Here is a 25,800-nt window from a genome sequence, read left to right as displayed (position 1 = left end):
TTATTCTCAATATATCACATCTGTGAATTTCATTGATAGCCACTCTTTTTTGTGTTACCGTTTTGTTCATGGACTTACTACTCATTCCACAGAGAACTTTATGTCTGTTTGCATGACAGGTGCAGTTCATTGATGCAATAATTATTTACTACTGGATGAGAAATTTGACAGTTTCTCAAAATGAGCTCTTAGTTTCAGAAGAGCTTTCTGTCATATTATTTTACTAGACTCTAAAGCCAAATAAGATTTATAGAAGGAAAACTTATTTTCTTCCTCAAAGGGAAAAACAATTATATAGTTTTCACTTTTTACTGTTTCTTAGCATGTTGCAAAACCTGCTTCATAATTTAATCAAAACGAATAAATGCCAAGGTTAAAAAGGAAAACAGGTTACAAAGTCAGCTTCTTCATTTTGAAGTAGATTTTGTGATGCATATTTACATAACAAATGTTTAGTACTGTGGGTTTATTAAACAGGACCGGTTTTGCTGGGTTATTAATTTCGTATTACAATTTCTGTGCCCGTGTCTCCCCTTCGTAACTATCACTGTTGCTATTGTGAGAGTGGAATAGCATTCTGTGGAACGGAGAAATGTTCAGTAAATGAAGCGGCAGAAATAGGAAATTCTAGGAGGAATCTGTAATATTTGAGATGATCAGAAGTTTTGAGATAATCTGGATGATAATGAGAAAAACAAAAAAGGATTTTGAGGTCTGGTAATTTAACGTTAATAAAGTGTCCACAGCAGGTGTTACTGGATGTAGGTAGGTAAAATCAGATGAAATGTTGATGCGTATGCTACCAAAGCAGGAGATTAGTAGCTGAATTACTTTGACTTGTGGTCATACATGAAGAATGATGTGGGCAGAAGGTGGTAGGTCGTTGAAAACAAAACAAGAAAGTTGTATCATAGCCCACCTGTGGAGAATAAAAGCAGAGTGAAGGAAGACCTGCAAGAGGGAGGCACTTGCTAAATACATAGTGGGAAGGCGACAGATAGTTTCACTCTTATAAGCTCGAAAGAATAATTGCAGTGCTAAAAATTGGGTTTCTTCTGTTTTGTGAACTGTAACGTAATTTTGTAGTGATTATGAGAATGAAATCCTTCTTCAAAAATTGGCTTTAATACATTTTAAAGATGGGTAACTTTAGAACCTGGTTTTGAACTTGTTGCAAGTTTTTCTGCTATACATAAATTGGAGTTGGATGATTGTTTTATGCTAGCTAAAATTCATAACCTGAATTATATTGGCTTTAGTCTAACATGGATCAGGAAGAAAATACAGGTGGCTTGGAAAGGCTCCACCGGATGCAGTGCTTGAGTGTTCTTTCAATTATTATGACCTGTCATTTTAGGAATAATTTGACAAATTGCTGCTGCTCAGACTTCGTGCTTGTATTGAGGAGAATTCATTTATGAGCTAGATTTTAATATGTTAAAAAGCAATGAGATTAGTGACTTTATCAATGTTACCGTATTAAGATAAAATTCACTTCAGGATTGAAAAATAATTTTCTTTGTTGCTATGTGAAGCTGTATTCAGATATAAACCTCATATTTCTATCACTGGAGAACAAAATTTGCGGTGAATAAAATAGACCACTGTTGGAGCTGCCTAAGGTTGTTTGAAGGAAATGTTTGGGGATTTCCTGTTTAAGTGTTTTCCCTCCATCTTTCAACTAGTGATGAATTTTATTGTTTAACTACAAGCCAGTCTGAGAAATGCTGATCCAAGCTACATATGTATCCGAGTCTTTTTTATGGTGTTCCCCAAAATGGTATCAGTTACATGCTGTGTTATTTTGCCTTTCGTTCTTAACAGATACGGCTTTCAGATACTCTAACAGTGTGTACTGTTAGTGAAGCATTACCTGGAAATTACAATCCAATTGGATCTGCAGGCCTCCAGGTGCCATATTTACCAAATGCAAGACAGGACTTTCTCCAGATTGCCTAGAGCAAGTTGGAAGGAGCCAAGTCCTGGATTAAGATTTTTCTTCCTGATTTTGTACATGGGATCTGAGAATCAGAAGGGTCAGTGACATGCTCAGAACCACAGTGGCAGCTAGGGTTTGAGCAAGGTTTTCGTAAATATTTATAAGGTACCTTTAGTACAAGACCACAGAGATATTCAGCGACTTACTGGGCACCAGCTTTCATTTATCTGGCCACTACTCTGTTGGTTTCTCTAAATTTCCGTGCTATCTGATATCCCACAGAGCTTCAGCAGTTCCATCAGTATTTCTAAATATGTTAATTCTGGCATTTTGCAAAAAGGAAATGCTATTGATATTTGTCTTCTAAAACTTTTCTTTTTTTTTTTTTTTAAGACTGGGACTTGCGTCTTTTGCCCCTGTGGGGTTGTTTCACGTAGCACATCTTGGAAGAAATCTGTAACTGATAAGGCTTTGTCTAAAGTGTCCCATGGACCATTTTTACTGGTCCTACTGATTTCTTACTCTAAACTAGACATTGTAAGAGATACTGACTCTGGTGGAATTGAAGGTTGTTAATTGTAGTTGTTTTTTTTTAAGAAAACCAACATTCCCCTCCATCCCAGCTCTAGGTAATTTTGCCTAGCTCAAGTTGAGAAACTGGGGGAGTATTCCTCTTAATATTGAATGTGTTACAGATTTCAAACATAAAAAGCCTTTTATGTATGTGCAAAACCATTTTTTTAAAAACTTCAGAAATGTAAATTTATTTTGGCAGAATTTGGAAGAAAGTCTCTTCACAAGCATGTCCTTATCTATTCTGCTGCCTGTGCTCATAGGCTTCATGCATTTCAGCTTGGATTATTATAGACAGAGATATTTGGGTGGTATTTCACCCCTTACGTAAACTCATGCTTCCTGCGTGAGATCATTGTCACCGAAGTGACTTGGTTCTTCTGCTGTTGTGTGTCTTCCTTGGCTGTGGCTACTGTATGACCTTTGTCATCTTCGTTTGGCTGAGCGGAAGGTCTTGTTCACAGAATCACAGAATCACAGAATAGTAGGGGTTGGAAGGGACCTCTGTGGGTCATCTAGTCCAACCCCCCCGCCAAAGCAGGGTCACCTACAGCAGGCTGCACAGGACCTTGTCCAGGCGGGTCTTGAATATCTCCAGAGAAGGAGACTCCACCACCTCCCTGGGCAGCCTGTTCCAGTGCTCCGTCACCCTCAGAGAGAAGAAGTTCCTCCTCATGTTCAGACGGAACTTCCTGTGCCTCAGTTTGTGCCCATTACCCCTTGTCCTGTCACTGGGCACCACTGAAAAGAGCTTGGCCCCATCCTCCTGACACCCACCCTTCAGATATTTGTAGGCATTTATAAGGTCCCCTCGCAGCCTTCACTTCTTCAGGCTGAACAAGCCCAGTTCCCTCAACCTCTCCTCGTAGTGGAGATGCTCCAGTCCCCTCACCATCCTTGTAGCCCTGTTACAGTATAAGTCATGATTTTTATAGTTACATTGTTATTTGTAGGCTTAATCTCTAATTTACCATCTCATTTTGTTGTTTCCCCTTTTCCCCTTTGACGATGTGACTGGGCTTTGCAGGTATTGAGTCCCTGTGATGGATAAACTCAGGATGTAACCTCCGGTACTTAAGCAAGGGGGATATTTATAGCATGCATGTTTGCGCTAAGTGTTTATCTGCACAAGGGAGGCTGCAGGAAACCAAAGCCGTGGACCAAAGGTGTGGCTGTTAGAATGTACATAGTCCTCTGTGGATAAATTAGCTTTAAAAGAAGTTGCCTGAAGTGAGACTTAATGAAGTGCCCAGATCAAGTCTGACATACAACAAATACATAGCAGTTTAGTACCACGTCATGTGGTTCTCGTCTCAGAGATTTCCTGGGCTACCCTGGGAGTGCCTTGCCAGAGTGCAGGAGGCAACAGGGCTCTGCCTTGCAGACCTCCGTCTTGTCTGTCTCTCCTGGGCTGCTGGAGCATGTGTGTGTATTGGCAGCAGTTTTATTCTGCAGATAGAGATATAACAATGTAACTGTTGCTATTGATTTAATAAAACATTTCAGATTCCGGCTGAAAGATAAAGGATTTACAGATAATGCAATAGAACTGTTACAAATGGGTATGCTTTCTTCTAAAAGTTATACCTAACTTGGGTAAAACTCTTCTGAGCTCTCCTAGTTCAAAACAGGAGTTCAAAAAAATCAAACCAGCAAGAGTTACAAACTAAGACAGTTCTTGGTTTTCTAGAAACAAATCATTGAGATTTCCTTTCCAACAATACTTCTGAAGCACAGATAAAATGGCTTCCTGTCCCAGGGTTTCCTGTATCCATGGCAACCTGACTTTAACCACTTCTTTCTTAGTTCCTGAGCGAATAGTTGCAGATCCTGGGGCAAAATGTGAATTCTCTAGTATGCAGCAATACTGCCTGTACAAAGGCTTCACAGATTAATATAGTCGGTCAGCTTAGTCCAATGAACTGCAAAATGGCAAAATAACAGCAATAATGAACTTCAGATTTGGGGTAAGAATTTTTTCTTTCATTTTGAATGTAACTCAGCTCTATAAAAGTAAAATTCAAATTATAGATGAGCCGCCACTGAAAGGAAACTTGTTTCCAGTTGACATTTCTACTTGAATGCTATTGAAACATTTCCTAGACATTCTTAACTATAAAAAGTAGCTAATAGCAGTATTTTTAATTTACTGCTAATAAGCAGTATTTTTAATTTACTGCTAATAAGCAGTATTTTTAATTTACTGCTGTTATTATGGCAGCTTAGTTTCTTTTATGCTGCAACCAATTAAATGTTTTCTGGCTAGGTTTGTGGTACATTTGTTTCATTATTCATAGACTTCGAGAATTTTTTCAGTGTAGTTCAAACTTATGCTTAGTAAGTTTAATTTTTAAGCTGCTTATTTGGCATCAAATACCAATCCTGAAAGCAATGTTTATATTTTAAAGACTGTAAACGTAGAATCTTTAAACTTTTGAATTAATAATATTTATAAACTTCTTTTTATCTCTACTAGCGAAGTCAGAGATGAGTGAGAAGGACAAAGACAGGGATATGTGTGGTCTGCAAAGTTCTCCACCCTGCCTGGGGGCATTCCTGTGTGTCCTTAATTGTTTTCTTCTGTTGCTGCTCCTGAAGGAGGCTCTTGGCTGTCCAGCTGTTTGCCAGCTCTGCACAGGGAGACAAGTTAGCTGTCGGAATTTAGGGCTTTTGAGCATCCCGCAGAACTTTCCAAAATCGACAATTCTTGTGTACCTCAGTGGGAATAATATATCGCGTGTTGCTCCGCATGAACTAAGAGGCCTTCAGAAACTTGCTGCACTCTACATGGATAACTCCCGTATTTCATATGTACACCCGAAAGCTTTTGTGGAACTCCCCAAGCTGTGCTACCTGCATCTGAATAACAATAATATTAAACGCCTGGATCCAGGAATCTTTGAAGGCCTTTCCAATCTTCATTGTTTATACCTTCAGAATAATCAAATAGCATTTGTTCCCAGAGGATTATTTAGTGATCTCCTTTCTATTAGATATTTAACACTTCAAAGAAATCGTCTCAGTGTCCTTGGAAGTGGGACTTTCTTTGGAATGATAAGTCTCCAAACACTTAACCTAGCCAATAATAAGATTTCACGGATATCAGAGTCAGCATTTCATCATCTTGAAAACCTTGCATATTTGTTCCTTGAAAGTAACAACTTAACACTCGTGCCATCGAATGCTATCCGAAGGCTCAAAAATCTTGAACGACTTTCTTTGTCTCACAATCCCATTGGATCAATACATCCTTTTGCATTTAAAGGACTTGACAAGCTTAGATATCTGTCTTTAAAAAATATAAAGCTAAAATGTATTGCTGTAAATGGATTTTTTGGACTAAGCAACCTTAGCCAGTTAATCTTAAGCTATAATGATCTAGAAAATGTAAATTCCAGCACTTTTACTTTATTGAACAATTTAATGTATTTGCAGCTAGACAGAAATAAAATAACCAGTATTGGTGATGGTACCTTTGAAAAAATGGGAAGGTCACTTAAAATACTCAGTTTAGCATTTAATAATATTACAGAGTTACAACCTGAAGTGCTCAAGCCCTTAGTGTCTTTAACTCATCTAGAGGTAAATTATAATCCTTGGAACTGCAGCTGCAAAATGCTTGGTTTACTAAATTGGCTTACATCGTCTCCTATTTCTGTAAAAATTCATTGTTGGAATCCCCTGAGTATGCGTGGCAGACCTTTGCATTACATTAAGTGGCCGCAGTTTGCAAACTGCAGTAGCCCCACCACCAGCCCAGAAGCAGCCAGGAACCTGGGATCCGCAGGTGCCCATCACAGCGCTACCACTTTGCTGATGGCGTGGCACAAGGGAAGCAGGCACAGCCCCTTTGAACAGTTCGGGGAGTTTGTCAATGCAGAAACGGAATACGTTGCTTTCTGGGAAGGAACTACAGCTACCTCTGCTAACCCGGTGCCCTATGAAGAAAATGCTGCTGAAATTCCATCACGGGCAGCTACAGTATTTTCAACATTACCGGTGCAAGTACCTGCGCAGATTATGCCTGTTAACAGAACCACAGAAGAAAAGGGTTTATTTCCAACAGATGCTGCTCCTGTATCACTAAAAACATCCCTGCTTTGTGCACAACAGGTTGAAAAGCTGAATCAGGCTTTTGACATTTTACTAGCCTTTTTTATTCTGGCTTGTGCTGTGATCCTGTTCTTAACCTGTAAAATTATCCAGTTTAGGCAGAAACTAAAGGCGCTGGAAAACTTGGGGGAAAAAAGAATAGAGTATTATGGTTTTTATCAGCCTGGCAGATACAACATAACTGACCCAGTGCAGTCTCTAACTCGGAATTCAATGGGACATTCGGAGTTGGACCAAATTAGGCTGCTGAAGCGAACAGCATCTGAAAGTCAGGCACAGGTCATTTTGTTCGAACATTCATCATTGTAATTTATCTCGTTTGATTTGATGTTAACTTTATGGTGATCTGAAATGTCAAGAAATCAAGAACTCAGTTTTCTTAAAATACCTTCACTGATCAGAATAAACTAGTTGATAGGATGGTGGAAAATGGTATAATTTGGGTTCTGGATTATCATTTGCTTCCTGATTGTTTTGAAGTTTATTGATTTTTATATTAGATGTCATTTAAATCTGACATGGATAGGTATATTATCCTTTGTCCCTGTTGTAGGAATCTTTCACCTATAACTCAAGTATACGTGCAGTATAAAGTACACATATATTTGTTTTTATTTTGCAATATTTAATGGTATAAGTTTCTATAGAAATTCCATATCTAATTTGAAGTTCGAAGCAAGCAAAACATCAGTTTTTAGCAGGATTATGAAGCCAAGAAATCTGAGGGAATAAGAAAAAAGCAATCTTTCATTTATTTATTGTAATGCAGTTTCTACTCTGCCTATATTAATCATCACAGTGGAGAAAAAAGTAAGCATATTTAGATCTAGCACATTCAAACTCCTTGAGGAAAAGAAAAATTTAAAATTGTACAAATTTTATTCATACCTATGACATATTTTAATATATAAAGTTGTGTATTCAATCTGTATAATGAATATATTAAAGTGATTTTTTTGTTAGTGTGTATCTGTATCATTTTATGATAATACCTAAAACTGGAGTTAATAGGGAAAATAATTTTCTATTGGTTTGAAAAATTCACCGGATTTGTTATGTCTAAGGTAATAGAGCTGGTTAATTATTGTCAATAAAAGATATATTGTCATCTGCATAGCAATAGTTTGAGGGAGTTCTTGGCTAGATAAGAGGTATGAACTGAAGAAATGTACTACATTTTGAATACGTAATTCTAGATTAATTGCTGAAGATATTTACATATTTGCGGTGTATATTTGGAAATGTCAGGTCAAAATACATTGTCTTAGTGAAGACCTAATTTTAGGCTTGATCTTCAAAAGGTGGATATGATTTTACTATATGGTTTGCATTTGGTTTAACATTTTAGTTCTATTTCGAATAATGATGTTCTGTTTACATTGTTGTCAGGTTATGTCGAGAGTGTTGTAGCTTTATTTTCGACCTGAATTTCTGTGGAGGTTTTTTTTCTGCCTCGTTGTTACTCCAGTAATTCAAACTTTATTCAGGAAGAAGTCATAAAAATATGTTCCAAATAGTCTAGTCTTGTAAAATCTTCAGCTAGCTAAGTAGGACTTACTTTTGTAGGTACTGTTTGTCTTCTACAGGTGTGTGGCCTAGAGATTTCAACCCCTTGGTTTATAAGCAACACAAGTTATAGTTAGATCATTTTGCTCAAGAAAAAGTGGAGAACAATGTTTTGATAGTCTCTCCTCTGGGGGGTGGGGAGGATTTAAGTTGTGTAGGAGTTTCTGGCTGTCCCAGGACCCAGCCTGGAGACCGGGGCATTCTGCAGAGGAACCAGAACTGCCCTCAGGGTTCCTGTTCTAGCTCTCTTGCCTGCTCTTTGCTGGCGTAACCGGTGTGCCTGGCTGTGTTGTGCGGCTCCCTGCTTGTCCATCTCCAGTTCACTTCCACGAATGGCACGCATGATCTGCTACCAGTACATTCATAGACCTTGACTGCCCTGTGTGGGTGTGAATGTGCAAGTGTGCCTCTGTTGTTGCTCGTTACATGTCTCTATTGAATGTAACGAAATATCAATTTACTGTATCGTAATACTACATTTTACTGTAATTTGCTGTATCATAGATCAAGTACTTTTATTTTATGGAGCACTTAATTCAGCTACTTGAGCAGAAGCTTAAAACTATTTTGGATTGCTTGAGTAGAAACTTTTTTAAATAATTTTCTACTTATAGATCAGATGTCAAATGTAACGGGCAAATGTTTATAAGGAAAGAAAACACTGATTCATGCTTATTTTTTTTTTAAGGTGGCTAATCCGTTATGATCTTTTCCTCTTTAACCCATATTTGTTACTTTCTGCCTTTCCTACATAATTACTCGTGATGTTAAATGTGTTTTCATTTAATAACAGCTGCACAATCAGTGATTGCACAGTAGTAGGTTCTGCAGTTTTAGGTGATATATTTCTAAATTTTCTATCTTATGTGGATGTCTTCAGAAATAATGGACTTAAAGTTTAGTGGAAGCTAGTTAAGTTTTCATTGCTAGAAACGCTGCTGTGATTTTGTTAAAGAGGAGTTTTTGGAGCGGGCAAAGGTTGAGACTGAACAAACCAAGTTCTCGACAAAATCTGACAGGGAACACCCCTGTTTCTTTAGACTCTGATTTCCACAGTGGTTCTCTACAAAAGAGCATGAGAGGTACCCTCTGAAGGTGCATCCTTTCCACTGGCAAGATGCTGTAGGAGTAGTTTGCCAGGTGTGAGTCTCACCATCGGTACTGATGGAGCATGAAAGGAGACTGATGCTGTCAGAGCAGTTTGTTCAGGCAAAGGGTTGGAGCAATTGGAAGCTATGCTTTGGAGTGGAGTCATCCTCTGATACCCTGCTGGCCAACAGTTTGTACTGGACTAACAAGGAATAGAGAGATTCATTATGCAGTTGTGGGGGAAATGCCTGTCTTCTGCCGTTAGTAGCTTTTGTATTTAAATGTTCACACTAGGAAGCAGATCTTTTCATGTACACGTGTGGTTCATATGTCTAACTATTAAAATCATTAGAGAATACATTAGAAGACTTAATTGAGTCTGCCCTCATGAAGCAAAATGGCGCTTTATGGTCATCACATTTATGGTCAGCTGTGGGACTCCCCTGGGAATGTTGTCTTATCTGCCACATTACTGTTTTAGGAGCTCCTAAGCACTGTGCGGCTCCTAAGATAGGGGGCCGGGGTGTGGGGTGTGGAATAATCATCTGCATTGCTCACAGTATGTGCAAAGTAGTCTTCATTTGTCCACTCCACCATTTTCCTTGGCTAATGAGATAAGAATAAAGGAATAATTAATCTTTCTCAAATGTACTGTACACTGGTAAGCTTTTATCTTTTTTGGTGTTAGCTGCTTTGTTCTGGTGAACATAGAAAAGCAGAAAAGATTTTCTTCTCTCCGTTTTTATCTCTAAAAAAGTATGTTTTACCATGCAGAGATTTTCCTCCCTTTCTGATAGACTGAGGAATATGCATAGCAGACATGGGGACCATTTTATTCAAGTGCTCCTAAAAATTTATCATGATATATATTTTACTAAGCTGATGGTAGAGCTTTATTTACAGTCGTTATCTATGTAATTGAAATCCAAATTCTGAATTTTTGCATAAATCCTCAGAATAATAAAATGTTGATTAGAAAGCAGAGTGTATTAGGAATGATAGACAGAATAAGAAAAAGTTGAATATTACTTTTTCAGAACAGGTATTTGGTCTGTTTTTTTCCTTTGCAAAGCTTTTATTCTTTTGTCTGACAAATTATGCAAACTTTTAAATAAAAGGTTTGAGGTTGGTCATGTGCAAACTGCCCTAAATGTTTGCTCCATTTTGTTTTCGTTATAGGCAAAGTGAATTTTTATTACAGACAGCATAAATGATCCTTTCTGTAATAAAAAATTATGCTAATATGTGTTAATTGCATCTTTGAAAATGGGTTCTGGAGTGTTTTAAATTCTAACAAGTTTATAGAAGTTACAATACTCTAATTCTGGGCTTGTCTTTTGATAATTTTTGCTGCATACCAAATGAGGTTTTGTTCCAACAGCTTAGGGAAACTGGGTAGTTATAAAACCAGTCACAACTCGATGCTGTTGTTTGTTCCATTGATGATCTGGATTATGTGCAGTTAAGTGAGGAAGCTGCTTACATGGTGCCATCCTCCTGAGTTAAGATTTAGTATGGACAGTAATAACTGTTCCATTTTGAAAGTAATCTAAGTACTGTTTCCCTGTCTCTTCTGATTCCACTCATGACTTCCTAATGTATTTCTTGAAACAAGCATTATACTCACTTTAAAAAGGTATTATGTTGGTTTGCATGGCTCTCTTCTATGAAAACAAAGCCTGGTGCATTTTATATTGCTGCTGAACTTTAACTGCGGTTTATTTTTTTGGAAGCATGACGACCCAATGCTGTCTATTTTTCACCAGCACCAGTCTTATATTCTAAAAATAGTCACATTGTATAATGATTCCATACTTGGTAAACATTTCAGTGAGTCTTTGTTAGAAGAAACTTAATGTCCCATTTAAAGGGAAAAGAAAGAAAAGGGAGAAAAGAGAAGGTATTATCTTTACTGAAAGCTACAGGCAACAGTTACCCCATTTTGAAAGATCTTCTACATCCTTTAGCTTTGTTTTCCTCAAAAAAAAGAAAAACACCAAAGAATTTTCTTTCACTGAAGAAAGAAGTAAAATACCATTCCTCATTTATGCCATAAAGAAATAATATCCTTTCCAAGTAAATAAATTAATGATTTCTGTATGTGCAGTGGAGCTAACTATCAAGAACAGTATTTTGGTTCTTCAACCGCTATCCTGATTTTTGGTCTGGAAATATCACAGATCCTTGGGAGCACAAGTTACTGAGATGAGCCTCCCTGTGTGCTCCTCCTGTCAATCTGCAAGCTTGGAAAAAATCCATAAAGTTAATGAGCACTATGCCTACAGTGTTTATTTACATATTAGTTAATTAAAGTAATCACTCTGAATAGATTCAGCATAATTAGCCTTGCAGCTGAAGAAAGGGCTATTCCTTCATTAGGTCAAACGCTTTTCTCTTCCCTCACAATATAAAATTTATGTGGCGGTTAGGGGTTCTTCGTGCAGCTTAAAAGCAAGAAATATAACTACAAGCTAATGCATAGCAACCTGTATTATCAACTGAATAGTTTGTATGTACAGGGCATAGTTTACTTCTCCAGGGTGCAAAGTGTTTGCATTTGTTCTTGGTTGAATGCCCCTTGTCCTCTATTGACATGAATCTGAGGACAGCTGTTTCCTTTGTCATGTTGGAAAATATTAACCACGTTAATGTTATTTTCCTAGAGATGTGTTTCAAAACAAGTATGATGTGAAAGAGCTTTAATGGGAGGTGTGCTAGGTAGGAACTTCTGGCTTGAGTGAAGAAACCTGCTCTGTCTCCGAGGGCTCATTCTGCAGGCTGCTGAGCAGGCAGCACCCACTGTCTCAGCAGGGCTGTGTGGTCGGTAGGCTGCTTGCTGTCTGCAGAACCCCACAGAGATTCAGTCTCACAACATATAATACTTTGCTGTTCTGAATGAGCTGGGGAAGCTTTTGGGCAAGGGAGAAAGTCTCTTTTAAAGTATATAATTGACAATTATAATAAGAATAAGCCAAACTGAATGGAAATTGTGTCAGTCTTAATCTTGTGGAATGTAGGAGTTTCAAGGTTCATTACACAAAATACATTTCAGATCATAGCTTTTGACAGCAGCTGAACAAAAAAGGGAACAAAAATAATCCTTTGGCAACAAAATTATTGTGAGTTGAATCATAATCTTAGCAAAACAAATTTAAAAGAAATATTTTATATGCTTAGTGTTCTAACTTGATGTTTTTTTCCCAAAGCATTAATTGCTCTAAAAAGTCTGTTTGTCGTACATGTAAAATTTTGTTGCATGTCTGACAAGTAGTTTTTCAAATGCAATAACTAATGTACAAGGAACTACAGCTTACCCAGTTTTGCATTTTTCATTCCAAATAAGAAAAGGAAATTAAAGGCTATTAAGAAATAGGTTTGTCTTAGTTTAAAACATAAAGGATCAAACTATAATACATGAGCTTAGTATTCACTACCTTTAAACAGATAAGGAACATGTCTGCTTCTACCTACTGGACAGCAGCATCATCTTTTGGGGAAACTTAAGCCTGAGATCCCAAAGAGGGAGCAACAAAATGCTTCCATCAGTTACAGTCACATGGACAGGGTTGTAGTGTAACATCACCAGTTAGTCCATTTCTTTTTCTTTGCTGCTTGTAGCTGGAACTTTTGCAGTCTTTGAGATGAACATCTTTTCACTTGCAGTGTGTCTTCACCCTGTTGTAGTTCACAGGATAAGAGTGCACGCACCGAAGTTCCACAGTAGTGCATCTCTGGCATTAGATCCACAGCAGCAGGAAATTCAGCAGCAACAGCAGTCACAGCTGCTTTCCATTAACTTGGAGCTGGTGGCACTTACTTTATCCATTGTGGGGAGATCATGTTTCTGTGCCCTCACCCCACAGGCACATCAATTCCCAAGGCAGGGGCAAGTGTCTAAATGTAAGTGTTTAGTGTCATTTTGGGCATTGTGGGGGTATCCAGTCTGGCCTTCAGTACATGCAGAGAAAATGTGCTTACCTCTTTTAAGTCCCAAGTGATACCTACCAGTCCTTTGCAGTTGTCATAAGTAGCCTCGTGTTTCAAATGGCAGGAGGTGCCTGTATTTAAGCGGAGAAATCGCACCCCACCTTTCTCTCTACAGTCAAGGAAGTGACGTTTGTGCAGAACTGGGTGTGGATATTTCTCACCCCTCTGTGGGGAGTCATTCACCTACCTGGGAGGGTGAAGAAATACTCATAAGATCAGACAGAGAAAACGATAGGGGAGTGTGACATCTTTACAAGTTGCCCTTTGCTCAAGGATTTGTGTGTAGATTTTGCATTGAAGAGTGATGGGGGAAAATGTGTAAATGTGTTAGGAACAGAAGCCAGTACTCTGACCTCCCTGCTAGTGGGAGCATGCCCTCCCGACTGAGTCCTGAGCTAATGTATTCTTTCTTTTGTTCCACTTACAAATTTTTCTAGGTTTTCAGCAGTAGCACAGGTGGTTTTAGTCTATTTAAGAATAATGTTTTTTGCATAGTTTTGAAGCCTTTGTGTAATTAAAATAAAAAAGTGGCTGCTTGATAGTATGCTTGGCTAAGCACTAAGCAATGAAAATACTACTTAGTAAATGTGCTCTGCAGTTACTGAGCAAATTTCCTGTTTAGTTCCTTTAGCTAAGTCACTTTCCTGTTCTTTTCCAGTGTTATCCAAGATAAATTTTGTGGTATCATCAGCATTTCAGTGGAAGGGCTGCATGATGTTATGACCGAAGATCCTGAAACAGGAACATACAAAGAGTAAGTGGAAAATCTAATTATTTTTTGTGGGTTTAACATTAGTAGTACTGTTTTATATGTAGTGTTTGATTGGAAAAATCTGTAGGTAGTGAAGACATGCTCGTATGAGTTCTCTTTTCACAAGGCTGAATGATTTAGTAAGAGGAAATTTTTGGTCGTAAAGTAATTGTAATGGGAAGAGGGAGAGCTTGAAGTGACAGTCAATATAATTTAATGTTGTTTGTTAAGTTGTCTACTAAACTATACCTTAAAATGTTCATATGCTTAGATTTACTTCTTGCTCACTTGACTATTATATCTAAAATTACAATACACCAAGCTTGTATGTTGATAGGGCGGTAGTTCAGAGTTTGAGCGTGACATCTGGAGTTTAACCAAGATCTTTTCCTGAATGCCTCAACCTCATGAAGTGGACCTAGTGTACAATACTTCACGGCCTGGAGACCTTGAAGACCTCTCCCATAAGGCGAATGCTTCCCCTTCAGTTGTTGCACTTCACACGTCTGCTGCTACAGGGCGTACCTCAAAAGACAGTTTCCAGAGCCAGGAGTAAGAGTGAGTTTGTGGCAGGAAGGTGGTGTCAGGGGTGCTCCGAGTGGATTGTCACCCAGCACCACGCTTGTTCATCTCCCACTGACTCGCAGGTTACTTAAGGTATTCCATCAAAGCTGTAAAAGAAAAAAAACACTGAATAATAAGGATTATTATCTAGGACAGAGATCTTAATGTTGTTTTTTATCTGCAATGATTATATAGTTTTAGAATGATGGAGGATTCTAATACATTGAAAACAGGTGCTCTGCAAGATGTGCCTACAGGCATGATATTCTAAGAAGTGTTTACTGGATATTAAGAATCGAACCTTTTCTAACTTTCAGATAAATACCTAGTGATGTAACAGATTGTATCTGAACTATTTAATTGGTTGCTTAAGGGTATGTTTACCAGCACTGCAGCCACCTGACACAGGACAGCCTGAATCTGATCTACTGAGTTTTCGTCCACTTAAAATTGGTAGTATGCACACAAGTGTGCCCTGAGAATGATCCACACTCGCGCTGAGCCTGAACTGTGCCCAAGAATTGCTTGCAAAAGTACTTTCCCCCTGCCCCTCAACTCTCACTGTAGAAGATGTAACTCCAAAGTCTGGGAATGTGCTTTGGCACTGTGTTCTATTTGTGACTGGGGACAAAGTTACAGAGCCCCTTCTACTCTAAACCTGTCGCTTTGCCAGCAGTTGTTGAAAAGAATTCTATTGCAGTTTGGCTGTGGCCAGCACCAAAGGGCCACGCGGCCCCTCTGTCGCCCCTCTCCCAGCTGGGGTGGGGAGGAGAATGGAAAGAAAAAGGCAAAAACTGGTGGGTCAGGATAAGGGCAGTTTAACAGAACAGCAAACAAAGCCAAAAGTAACAACCACATTACAGAGAAGAAGAACATACAAAACAGACAGGGAAACGCACGGAGCAACTCTCACCGCCCGGTGCCCCGTGCGCTCCCGAGCCGCGACTGCCTTCCCCCTGGCCAGCTCCCCCACCGGAGCGCAGCGTGGTGGCACATGGTATGGAATACCCTGTTCTGTTTGGCCAGGTTGGGTCAGCCCACCTGGCTGTGTCCTCTCCTGGCTTCTGGTGAAAGTTAACCCTGTCCTGGCCAAACCCAGGACAACTTCTCACAAAGAAATAAAAAAAACTTCGTCCTAGGTCATTTCATATTTTAAATTTGAAGGCTTCTAGAACTTGTCATTGTACTTTTTCAAACTCTGGACATTGGTTTTGCATTATATAACATAGGCATACTGTACCAAGGACATATTTCTGTTGACAGACGCCGAATAGGCTGTTTGAAAGATTCTGACTTTTCTGTTATACATTTCTACATCACCTGAAAGTAAATGAAATGAAAGCACTCATCTGGAGTTGTGTGCACTATTCTGGCTCTTCAGGTTAAAGAAGAATGATTTAAGCCTGAACTGGTTCAGAAAAAAAAAAGTGTACTCCACTGATTATCATAATATTTAATTACTGTAGTGCAGAGGCTGAAACAACGTGCATGTTTAAAACAGGAAAATCAAGGCTGAAGCAATACAGAACTGCAGTCACTAAAGGATGAAGAGAGGGTAAACGTGCACAAGGAAAACTGTACAGATTAAGTGACAGTGTTGGTTTAAGTGTAAAATGACAATGAGTATATTTAAACTGGAAATTTGAAGAAACTGTTTGTCCTGGTTTCGACTGGGATGGAGTTAATTTTCCTCTCAGTAGCTGCCATGGTCTGGGTTTTGTATGAGGAAAATGTTGATAACATGGAAGTTTTCAGGCATTGCTATGAAATCAAGGACTTTTTTCAGTCTCTCACGTTCAGCTAATGAGCAGGTGGGCAGGAGCTGGGACAGAGCACAGCCAGGCAGGCAGCCCCGGCTGGCCGGTGGAAATATCCCTTACCATGGATGTCGTGCTCAGTTTGTGAATGGGGATGGGCTGGGGGGCAGGAATCAGCTCTTCTCTTTTCTGTGAGTTCGAATCCTCTCTTGTCTCGGAGTTCGAACTTTCCTGTGAGTTCATTTTCTGGGGAGAATTTCACAAAATCTGCAAAATCCATGAATTCTGGGTTCCGCGATCACTGCTCGGGGACTGACTGCAAATCAGTCATCAGTTGGTGAGATAATTGTATGTAGTTTGTTTTGCGTATTCATTATTGTTACCATTATTATCATTAATAGTAGTATTAGCAGTATTAGCATTTCCTTTGTTGCCTTATTAAACTGTCTTTATCTCAACCCACGAGTTTCCCCTTTTGTCCATTTCTCCTCCCTATCCTGCTGTGGGGTAGGGGAGGGGTGAGCGAGTGGCTGGCTAGTGCTTAGCTGCCAGCTGCCGGGTTAAACTACGACACTGTTGTAGTTAGAACAATGAGATTTTGGAAGAGCCTTTCCAAATACGAATGCAGTGATAAAGGTCTCACCAGTTTTTAGATGGAATTTTGATCAGGTTATGAAAATGGTTCCCTGGTGCCCTGGCTTACAATACAAAGGGATTACACTCAGCCAGGTTTCCTCGTGTTTATAGTTTGTATTTTAGTGATAATTACAAGAAAGCTTTACAGACCTCAGATTTCTGGAAAGGGGACCATTCCATTACTCCAGTCTTGTCTCATCAATATTCACATTTTTCTCAATTTTATAATGTTTTTGTTCCCTCTTCAAATTTTTTTAATTACTCTTTGTGGTACCTAAAATATGTCAAGGTCTGAAAAAGTTAATTCAGTCTTGTATGTTTTGCCATTTGAGGAGAGGAGATATGAGATTTGCTGTATTATTTTGAAATAACTCATCACTTCATTGGAAATGGCTTCTGTATTAGCATTTGACCCTTCTGTTATGCTGTTTAGCAAGTCTTTCATATAGCTCCAAACACATGTTAATAGACAACTGAATATAGAAACGGAGTACGTCTGAACATTTTCACATAAAATCACAACTTATTTTGGGAACTTTAAAGCAAGTTATTCAGCAGGAACATTTCACCTGCTAGTGGAATGCAGCAATTAAAAATGCACAGTAGTACAGAGCTGAAAATGAGCAATAATGTGCCATCTGTCTTGGTGCTTTGTAATGTGTGGATTATGTGTCTTTCCTGCCATAACCTAATACATGGTAGCAAGTTGTTGTCACCTGAGTTATTTTTTAGGTCCTTTTTATTTTTAAAGCAGTTTTTATAGGAATAATTTGGTAAAGTAGTGGAATATCCATGTATTCTTTCAACACAGAGAATGTAAAGTGAACGGAAAGCAAGTTTACTGTAGGATAGCTTTTACCAATGTCTTTATAAATTCCATTCAGTCTGTTCCTAGAGACAGTAAACCCTATGGCATTTAAACTTTTTTTTCATTATTTTCTGGTTTTACACTTACTGCAGAATTAATAGTTAAAATGTGGCTGTTACTTGTGTGTATTGATACCTACCAGTTGAGGTGGAGCAAAACAAAAAATAAGAAGTTTAAAAGCTTTGCTTTACCTGCCTAGAAAAAGCCTTTAAATAAATGACTGCAGAAGCTAACTCATTTCCGTCCACCTAAAACATTATTGTTTAGAGTCTTGCAAATTTTAGTGTCTAGAACCAATAACAGTGACTATATTAGTTTTCAGGTCTTCTCCTTAACGTTCTCACAGGAAAACATGAATGCAGTGAGTAACCTTTGCTAGTTTAGCGCATGTGCTACTTTGATTTTCATGTTAATAGGCTACAGGGTGCTTGTATAGCACTTTCTTGGAAAGACTGGGAAATTCTAGTTAGGAACAGCAGATTTTTCTATATTAATTTTTTTAAACCCACTTAGTCTGTTTTCTGTATGCAGAAATGCATTTTTAAGCCAGAACTTGAGCTAAAATAGAGAGGATAACTGAGATTGTTACATGGGTGTAGGTAACACAGAATATGCATTCAGGCTTCTTTAGGTTCACAGTTCTCAGAAAAAAATGCCTTCCTAATAGGGATTGCCTGACTTTCATCAAACTCCCTTATATCTGTTCCATGTTTTTAAAAGTGCTTTAAATAGTTTTTAATGATAAGGTGTGTTAGAACTATTCTTATTCCCATTCTTAGCTGCATGTTGATGTCACATTTTGAAGAGCCCAAAGCTACAGAAGATGAGGAGCCTCCCACAGAACAAGACAAAAGGAAAAAATTGGTAAGTTTTAGATCCGTTATTCAATTATAGAACTGGTAATGTGATTCACTTGTGTCAGACTAACTTCTTTGCCTTTGGATTTGGGTCATTCATCTATTGTTCTTGGATAATTCATCTCTTAAATCAAAATGGAAAATGCTTTGATGACAAACTCTGCAGCCACAGCACTTACACTTCAGTTTTCCTTTTCTTTGAAAACGTTGCCAAAATAAATGTCATTTGTTCCCAAAATCTGCATATTATAATACCAAGACACTATAAAAAGATTTTATTATTTCTTTGATTATACTAAAATTTCATTTATCTCTGGCTAACTAAGGTTTTAATAACTTTCTTGCAGAAATTCTCTTAGTTTTTCAGTTAAGGGTTGATTTTAATAGTTTGAATATGTATTTAGGAGTTTGGACTTGTTGGGTTTGCTGTGGACTACCTTCAATGCGGATATATCAGCAAAATTAGAAGTGGTGCACATTTGCTTATGACCTGTACCATTCTTCCCTCCTAAATTATAGAACACACAAGTGTAGTGTTCATGAACTGTCATAGCGAGGGAACTGTTCTGGGGTCACATGCAATATAGAGCCAGTGGCCATCTGAATAAAGAGAAAGGACTGTGCTTTGGTAGGGAGGAGCCAGAACCGATAAGGACATGACAATGCAGGTTTTGATATACATGGGAAATATATAATCCCTTGCATGTCCCTTTCTTTTTGCTCTAAGGAATTGCTTGTGAGTTGCTTGTCAGCTGTTCTTTAACATTCAGCTTAAACAGCTTTCAGCCTTTGTTTCCATGGAAGGTTTACACAGAATAATTGTAATACATGAACATTGAAGCTTCGTTTTCAGTTTGGATCTCATAATCTAGATATAACTATTTCCATGGTTACTGTGTTTCCTAGATGCCTAAGCATTATGAAAATCCTTCAGTTTTCTCCTTTCAGTCTTCTTTTGTAAGAATAGCTGTCTGTTGCACTCCTCTCATTCCCACATTTAGCTGATTATTCCTGATGTATTTCAGACTTGAGCCTTCTATACCATCATTTTTTCAGCTAAATTAATATTCACTGTATTCTTATTCCTTTCTATGCAATTTCTCACAGCTATTAAAGCCAGCAAACTCTAGTTGTTGTGAATGTCTGCTATAAATTCATTTTGAATCCCAGCTGAAATTACTCAGTATAAATTTTTGTAGATGGTGCAGAAAATGAGACTTGCCACTTCTCATGGCTGTTTATATCAGAATGATACAGGTAGGGTAGGTCACTAGTATTGGAAGTGTCAAATAGTAATCAGGATTGTTAATCATGGCTTTGAAAGCACAGCTAGCATTTGATTTGAAAAACTGGATTAAAAATCAAAACGTCACCTGGGCCCATTCCTACCTCCCTGTACTGGATGTTTCTTCCCCTCTGTAGGAGCATCAGTGCATGCACTCAATTCATGTGACATAGAATAACTGCAGCAGCAGGTACCTCTGGGAGAAAATGTCTGAAGTGAGGAGTATCAAGAACATCCTAAAGGGAATCTGCAATTGATTTAAGAAAGTTTCAAGTCTCCTGTCCCACTTCATTCCTGCAAGAGGTTTCTACCCTCTTATGTATTCCATTGCTGAGTCAGCAGCTTGTATCAGGGCGTAGAGCTTAAACCTCTCAAAACAATAATGAAAGGATAAATGGGATTCTCTCTTTCAAAGTAATAATGCTTTGCAACTTTTAATGCCTTTAATGTGAGAAAAAAATCAGTTGGCATGGCCCATGTTAAGTGTCATTTCCTGATGTTTGCGCAGGGTCTAGATATTTTTCTTTGATCTATCCCTTCATACTGTCATTGGTACCTCTCTTTGTTATTATGCATAGCTCATAATTACTAAAGAGGGTTTCAGCTAGATCAGTGCTTTATAAGATTATGATAATTTTATGCAATCGACATTTCCAGATACTGCTATATTTTAGTCTCATTGCAAATATGTTGAGGAAAATGTAAATAGGTGGAGAGTGATTCATGACCTTGCATTGAACATAGCGTATAGACCTCAAGTGACTTATTTTTATGTGCCCTTAACGTTAAGTTTTTAAGAAACCGGTATCATTGTTTGAAAAGACAGTTAAGGTTTCTTAACTCTTTATTGAAACTGTGGAGAGGAAGAATGAAGTATTTTCTGATAAAAATATATCTTATTTAAACTTGAATTATCCATGCTGGTACATTTTTTAGATGATGCTTATATGTAAATATAGAAGGCTTGGGAGGTTTTTTTATTTTACCTTAGCATGGGAAGAAAATAGGTGAATTACTATCAAAGTATCCATACTCAAACTGAATAAAATCTCTCATGTTCTGGAAATATTTTCAACAATGTAATTCAGATCTCACCAACATAATGTTTTGAGCTGTATTAGCCTTCTGTTATCTGTTGTTACATTCTAATGCCATTCCATTAGTTTGTGTTATTGCTTGTAGTGATTAGATCACTGGCTTAGTACAGAATTGTAATTTTTTATTGAAAACAGCATGATTTTTGACTGTAATGTTGTCTAAAGAAGCTGAGGACAGAGACCCACCTAACAAATACTGGTTCAAACAACTGTTAATTGTGCAGAATGCCAGTGATGCTGGCAAGTGGAGTTAGAAGGGATGGGAAATGGTTGTTAAGTAAAAATTCTGTGCTGCTTTTCTGATTCAAACTGCTGTTTACAACCAATGAGGTGGAAGATTTGTTTCTTCGGTCCAGACCCAAGTCAGGCACCCATGTCTGGTTTCAAGATCAATTTGTAAAGCGGCTAGATTCAAAAGCTAGTCAAATCAGGTTTTCACTGAGCAACATAAAGCTCATTTTAATATTGTATATTTTCTCACCAAACTTCTGTTTCCTGTCTGTAGCTGGTTTGACTAAGATGCTGTTGGAATTTTCTAGGATTTTTTTTATTACTGGAAAATAGGTGTGTTTTGCTTTTACCAGAATCAGGAGCATTTCTGTTAAAAAAAAAAACTCTGTCCACACACCTAGGAACTCAGCATGCATACTTACATGCAAATATATGGGCCCTGACCCAGTGTTTACAGGCTCAGTAACCAGTGTTAATGTTGATATGGTTGTGTTCCGTGCTGGACTGATACTGGATGCTCAGCACTTAGCAAGCTGGAGACTCAATTTTCAAGAGCATGATTTTTTTCTCTGAAAAGCAAATAGAGATCTGAAAACATTTTATGAGTCTTCTCTTGAACCGGATATTGTTCTAATTTTGTCATAACAAAAATACTGTAAAAAAAGAACAGTGCTTACTGTTATTCCAAAATTATGATTTTGCTTGCTTATTCAGCTAAGACTGCAGCCGATTGTCCAAAATTGTCGACAAACTAATTATACCAAGCTATTTCATTTGTTTTATTAGTTCGGAATACAAGTTTCAAAAATGTACCGTGAAAGGAAAACAAGTTTATTGCTGCAGGAAACTCTTGAATTTACTCAAAATATTTTTGACATGACTATCTGAATGAAATCAAAGTAGTGTATTAAGTCCTTAACAAAGTCTGAAGACTCTTAAGTCCCATTTGGCGTACAGAAACTAGATGCTGCTTCTAGCAGCAAGCATTAATCATACTACAGAAGTCCCTACAGGCTTACAGTGCTGCTACTTTGGGCTGTGAGGGGTGGATTTATGCTTGTTGCAATAAACTAAGCAGAATTTTGTACAAGCTCTCACTTGTCATGGGAGAACATATGTTGGTAAATATGCAGCAGATTGTTTCAGTTACTTTCCTAGCTAAGGGAAAGACTACATACAAAGTTGACTATCTTCACTGAAGTTTTATGAAAAAGACAATGAGGAATTCTAGTACTTCTAAAATCAAAGCAATTACGTACCAAAGCTGCAGTGCGTACGGAGTCTATTCCTGTAACTCCCAGCATTGCGCTGATCTGGCAGCTCCGTTAGAGAAAAAAATATTAACTTTGAATTCTGTAATATATGAAGTTTTGTCATCTTTGTCACTTTGGTTGTTTTTTTAAGATTAATTATTTTCACTAATATTGCAGAGATGATTCAGAGAATTATTTGGAAAGCCATCATCACCTGCCATGAGGCAGGTGCTAGGGGGTTAGCACCTCAAGAGATGCTAGAGAGCATCTCTGCAATTATTTTTGAGAGATGCTAGAGATAGCTCAGACTTGAAGTTCCAGCAGGCTTTGGCAATAAGACAGAATTCAAACCCTCTATTTTCAAACAATACAGCACTTTTGTTCAGAGTTTGAAAACCACCTTTAGATGGTGATGCTAGAACAGCATTACACACAGACTTGTATTCCAGTAGCTTGTTAAAATTGGGAAAAAAATTGTCCCAAATTAAAATTTTTGGTTAACAAATGCAACTTGTTCAGAAACAGGTAGATTCTTTGCTTGGCAAGACAGTTTTTGGTGGTTTGTTTTTTTTTTTCCCCTGTAGGTTGTGATAACACTGTCACAAAAGGATATCACCTTGGCAAATCTTGATCAGAGTAGCTGTGCTTTAGAAATTTTGTTAGAAAAGTCTGTTTATATTCTAGAGGTGAAGAATTATTACAGAATACTAATCTATTATTGTAATTACTTCCCTTTTCAAGGGAGTATAATGTTAGGAATAGATAATAAAAAGATCATATCTTAACTTTGAAATGTAAAATAGCTGGATAGCAGAAAATGGTGAAGGAACGAAGGCTGAAAAGCCAATATTAGGAATACTGAGGGAATGATTAAGAGATTTATGATATGAAAGGTGGCATAACCTTAGTAAGGAGGAAGAACTTGCAGGCACTGATAGAAGAGGCTAAAAGGCAGCCTGCTTTTTCACTGGAGTTGTTCCTAATAAAATAAGACTAAATGATCTTTTGTTGTAATTACAGTAGTTTTGGATGTTTTATGCTGTCTTATATTTATGTGGCTGTTTCAATCAGTATTTCCTCCTGGTTTAGGTATAATATTGTTTAATAAGTAAGTAAGTAGTGTTAAGATATAATGTCTTCCACTCCATATTAAAATTCAAATATTTTTTTTTTTGTATCATGCCAAAAGAGCAGTTGCACAAGTTTAATATGTCCCATTTCTTTGGAAATAGCAGTGTAGCAGGGTAGTATGAGATGAGAAGTCTCCTATTTCAGTGGGCTTTGTGATTTAACATTATGTTTTTTCTCCTGAGCTTTCAGCATAAATAATAGTGTTGTTTGGTTTTGATATGAAGACGAACAAATCACAGGTCTGCAGCAATTGGCTCCTCCAGGTGTCCCCACCTACTGTCCCCTTTCGTCCTGCCTGATGGACTGAGGGACAAATGCTGCATAACTATCCATTTCCTTAGCCTGCCTGTACCTGTTTTCTGATAATGAAATTAAGAATAGGTCCTCTGTCAGTGTAGCCCCTTCATTTACTTATTTTTGCTTTCATTAAGCAGTTAACATGTGGAAAATAATGACAAACTCTCTGTCACTCCCTGCCCCAAAGAAAACTGCATAATCCGTCTGGACTGATGAGCCTGTATAGGTGCTACTGCTGAAGAAGTGTGTCTGTTCTTTATGCATATGGACTGTTTATTTTAGCTGTAGTTTGTTATAAAATCTAAACTAGTTCAACTTTTTCAGTGTTTTGTTTCCTTTCAGTGTTTTGTTTCCTTACTAATAAAATATAACCGACCGTATTTCATGCTGTCTCTAGAGTGCTTATCATGGGTAGCATCTGATACGTTTTTTTGAAGTTTTGGGAAACTCATTTGGCAGTTATTAATAAAGCAACTTTGAAATTATTTTATCTTATGAAAGGGTGCAATCTTACAGTAGACTGGGTCCATGATTTGAGACTGTTTCAAATAGTTTTAAACTGATACTTGCTTTTGATAAGAATTAGTTTGATCTTTGCTTTACAGGAGTTTTCCCCTGTTGTTTCTCAACTAAGTACAAGGAAAAGCAGATTTCTTTCTTGAGCTGAGGTTATCAAAGAAATGAATTAGTCGCAGAGTATTTTTTAGTGCATTATTATATATTTTTCTCTTATATGTTTTCCACAGCTTGCACTGAAGGACCCTGTACACACTGTGTCATTGCAGCAGTTCGTCTACGAGAAGCTAAAGGCACAGCAGGAATCACTGGGAGAGCAAGGTTTTCAGGCACTTATGGAAACCGTGGACACAGAAATAGTTGCACAGCTACAAGAATTTTTACAAGGCTTCTAAATAACCAGAAACAAGATTTTGTATGTCCAATTTCTGTTTCAAAAAGTTATAAAAGAACTCTAGCCTTCCATCTTGTATGGAAGAGCCTACTGAAAGCTGAAAATAATGTGTTAAAAAAATAAATTTCTGTTGTTGCTATTGAACTAAATTTGGTAATGCCTTATGTTATTTTTTAACAATGTACTTAAGGGTTTTGTGATCAAAGTAACACTTCTGTGATTCCCAACACTGTATATGCTGTCCTAGACAGTACCATTTTTTTGGTACCATTACTGGCTTTTTTGTTCACAAAGCTATGTCATAAAGTGAGAGGTCTGAAGGAACTGAGTAAGGCATATTAATGAGAAGTGTCTGTTAACCCAGTGGTATAATTCAGTATCAGGAGCTGCTTGTCTTGATACTGTATACGTGTAACTTTCTCCCTTTCTACCATTTCTTGACTGTACATTCAACCATACAAGCAGAAGGAGTTAGGAAAGCAGTAAGACTGTCAGAAGAAATATTCCTTCATGAGAGAAAGATAATTCCCGTTTGAATTGTCTCAGAGAAAAAGAAACATATTGTAACGCTTAAATTGTATTTGAAGAGGTGTTAGAGAATATGAATATCTCTTATCTGAAGATGTGGGTTTTCATTTTTATCACGAATTTCTGTATTTCTAGTTCTTGCTTCATTGAGTTCCTTCTGTCTCACTTTTAGCTGTCATGACACAGAGAAACCCACCAGAGGTAAATGAGTAATTAATTCCAATTAATTCTTGGCTGTACCTGGAGTACTTATAGTTGCTGTTACTCATTACTTCAATTCTTTACTTTTTTCATGAAAAGCATATCATCAGGATAATTTATAATTGTTACTGAAAAGTTTGAGCCCAGGTGGTCACAATTCAACTAGT

The 25,800-nt window shown here is 37.7% G+C and overlaps 2 protein-coding genes across 4 annotated transcripts in view; both read left to right on the top strand.

The window, feature by feature from the left end:
- IPO11 (importin 11) overlaps nt 1-25,501 on the top strand; it is a 102,904-nt gene extending 77,403 nt beyond the window's left edge. For 2 of the 3 annotated variants that reach the window (XM_075411300.1, XM_075411298.1), the window contains 3 exons: nt 13,926-14,021; nt 18,623-18,707; nt 24,741-25,499. In XM_075411300.1, coding sequence (XP_075267415.1) covers nt 13,926-14,021; nt 18,623-18,707; nt 24,741-24,905 — 346 coding nt within the window. In that variant the 3' untranslated portion in view covers nt 24,906-25,499. Of the gene's footprint in view, nt 1-13,925; nt 14,022-18,622; nt 18,708-24,740 lie in introns of all 3 variants that reach the window. The other variant, XM_075411301.1, reaches the window with a different exon arrangement.
- On the top strand, nt 4,398-7,488 carry LRRC70 (leucine rich repeat containing 70). Its single transcript, XM_009943706.2, has 2 exons — nt 4,398-4,479; nt 4,989-7,488. The coding sequence occupies exon 2, from the start codon at nt 5,000-5,002 to the stop codon at nt 6,932-6,934; it is 1,935 nt and encodes a 644-aa protein (XP_009942008.2). The 5' UTR covers nt 4,398-4,479; nt 4,989-4,999; the 3' UTR covers nt 6,935-7,488.
- Nucleotides 25,502-25,800: the final 299 nt, after the last annotated feature.

Source organism: Opisthocomus hoazin, chromosome Z (assembly GCF_030867145.1).
Source record: "Opisthocomus hoazin isolate bOpiHoa1 chromosome Z, bOpiHoa1.hap1, whole genome shotgun sequence".
Lineage (NCBI taxonomy): Eukaryota > Metazoa > Chordata > Aves > Opisthocomiformes > Opisthocomidae > Opisthocomus > Opisthocomus hoazin.
This window is presented reverse-complemented; position numbering and strand designations above follow the sequence as displayed.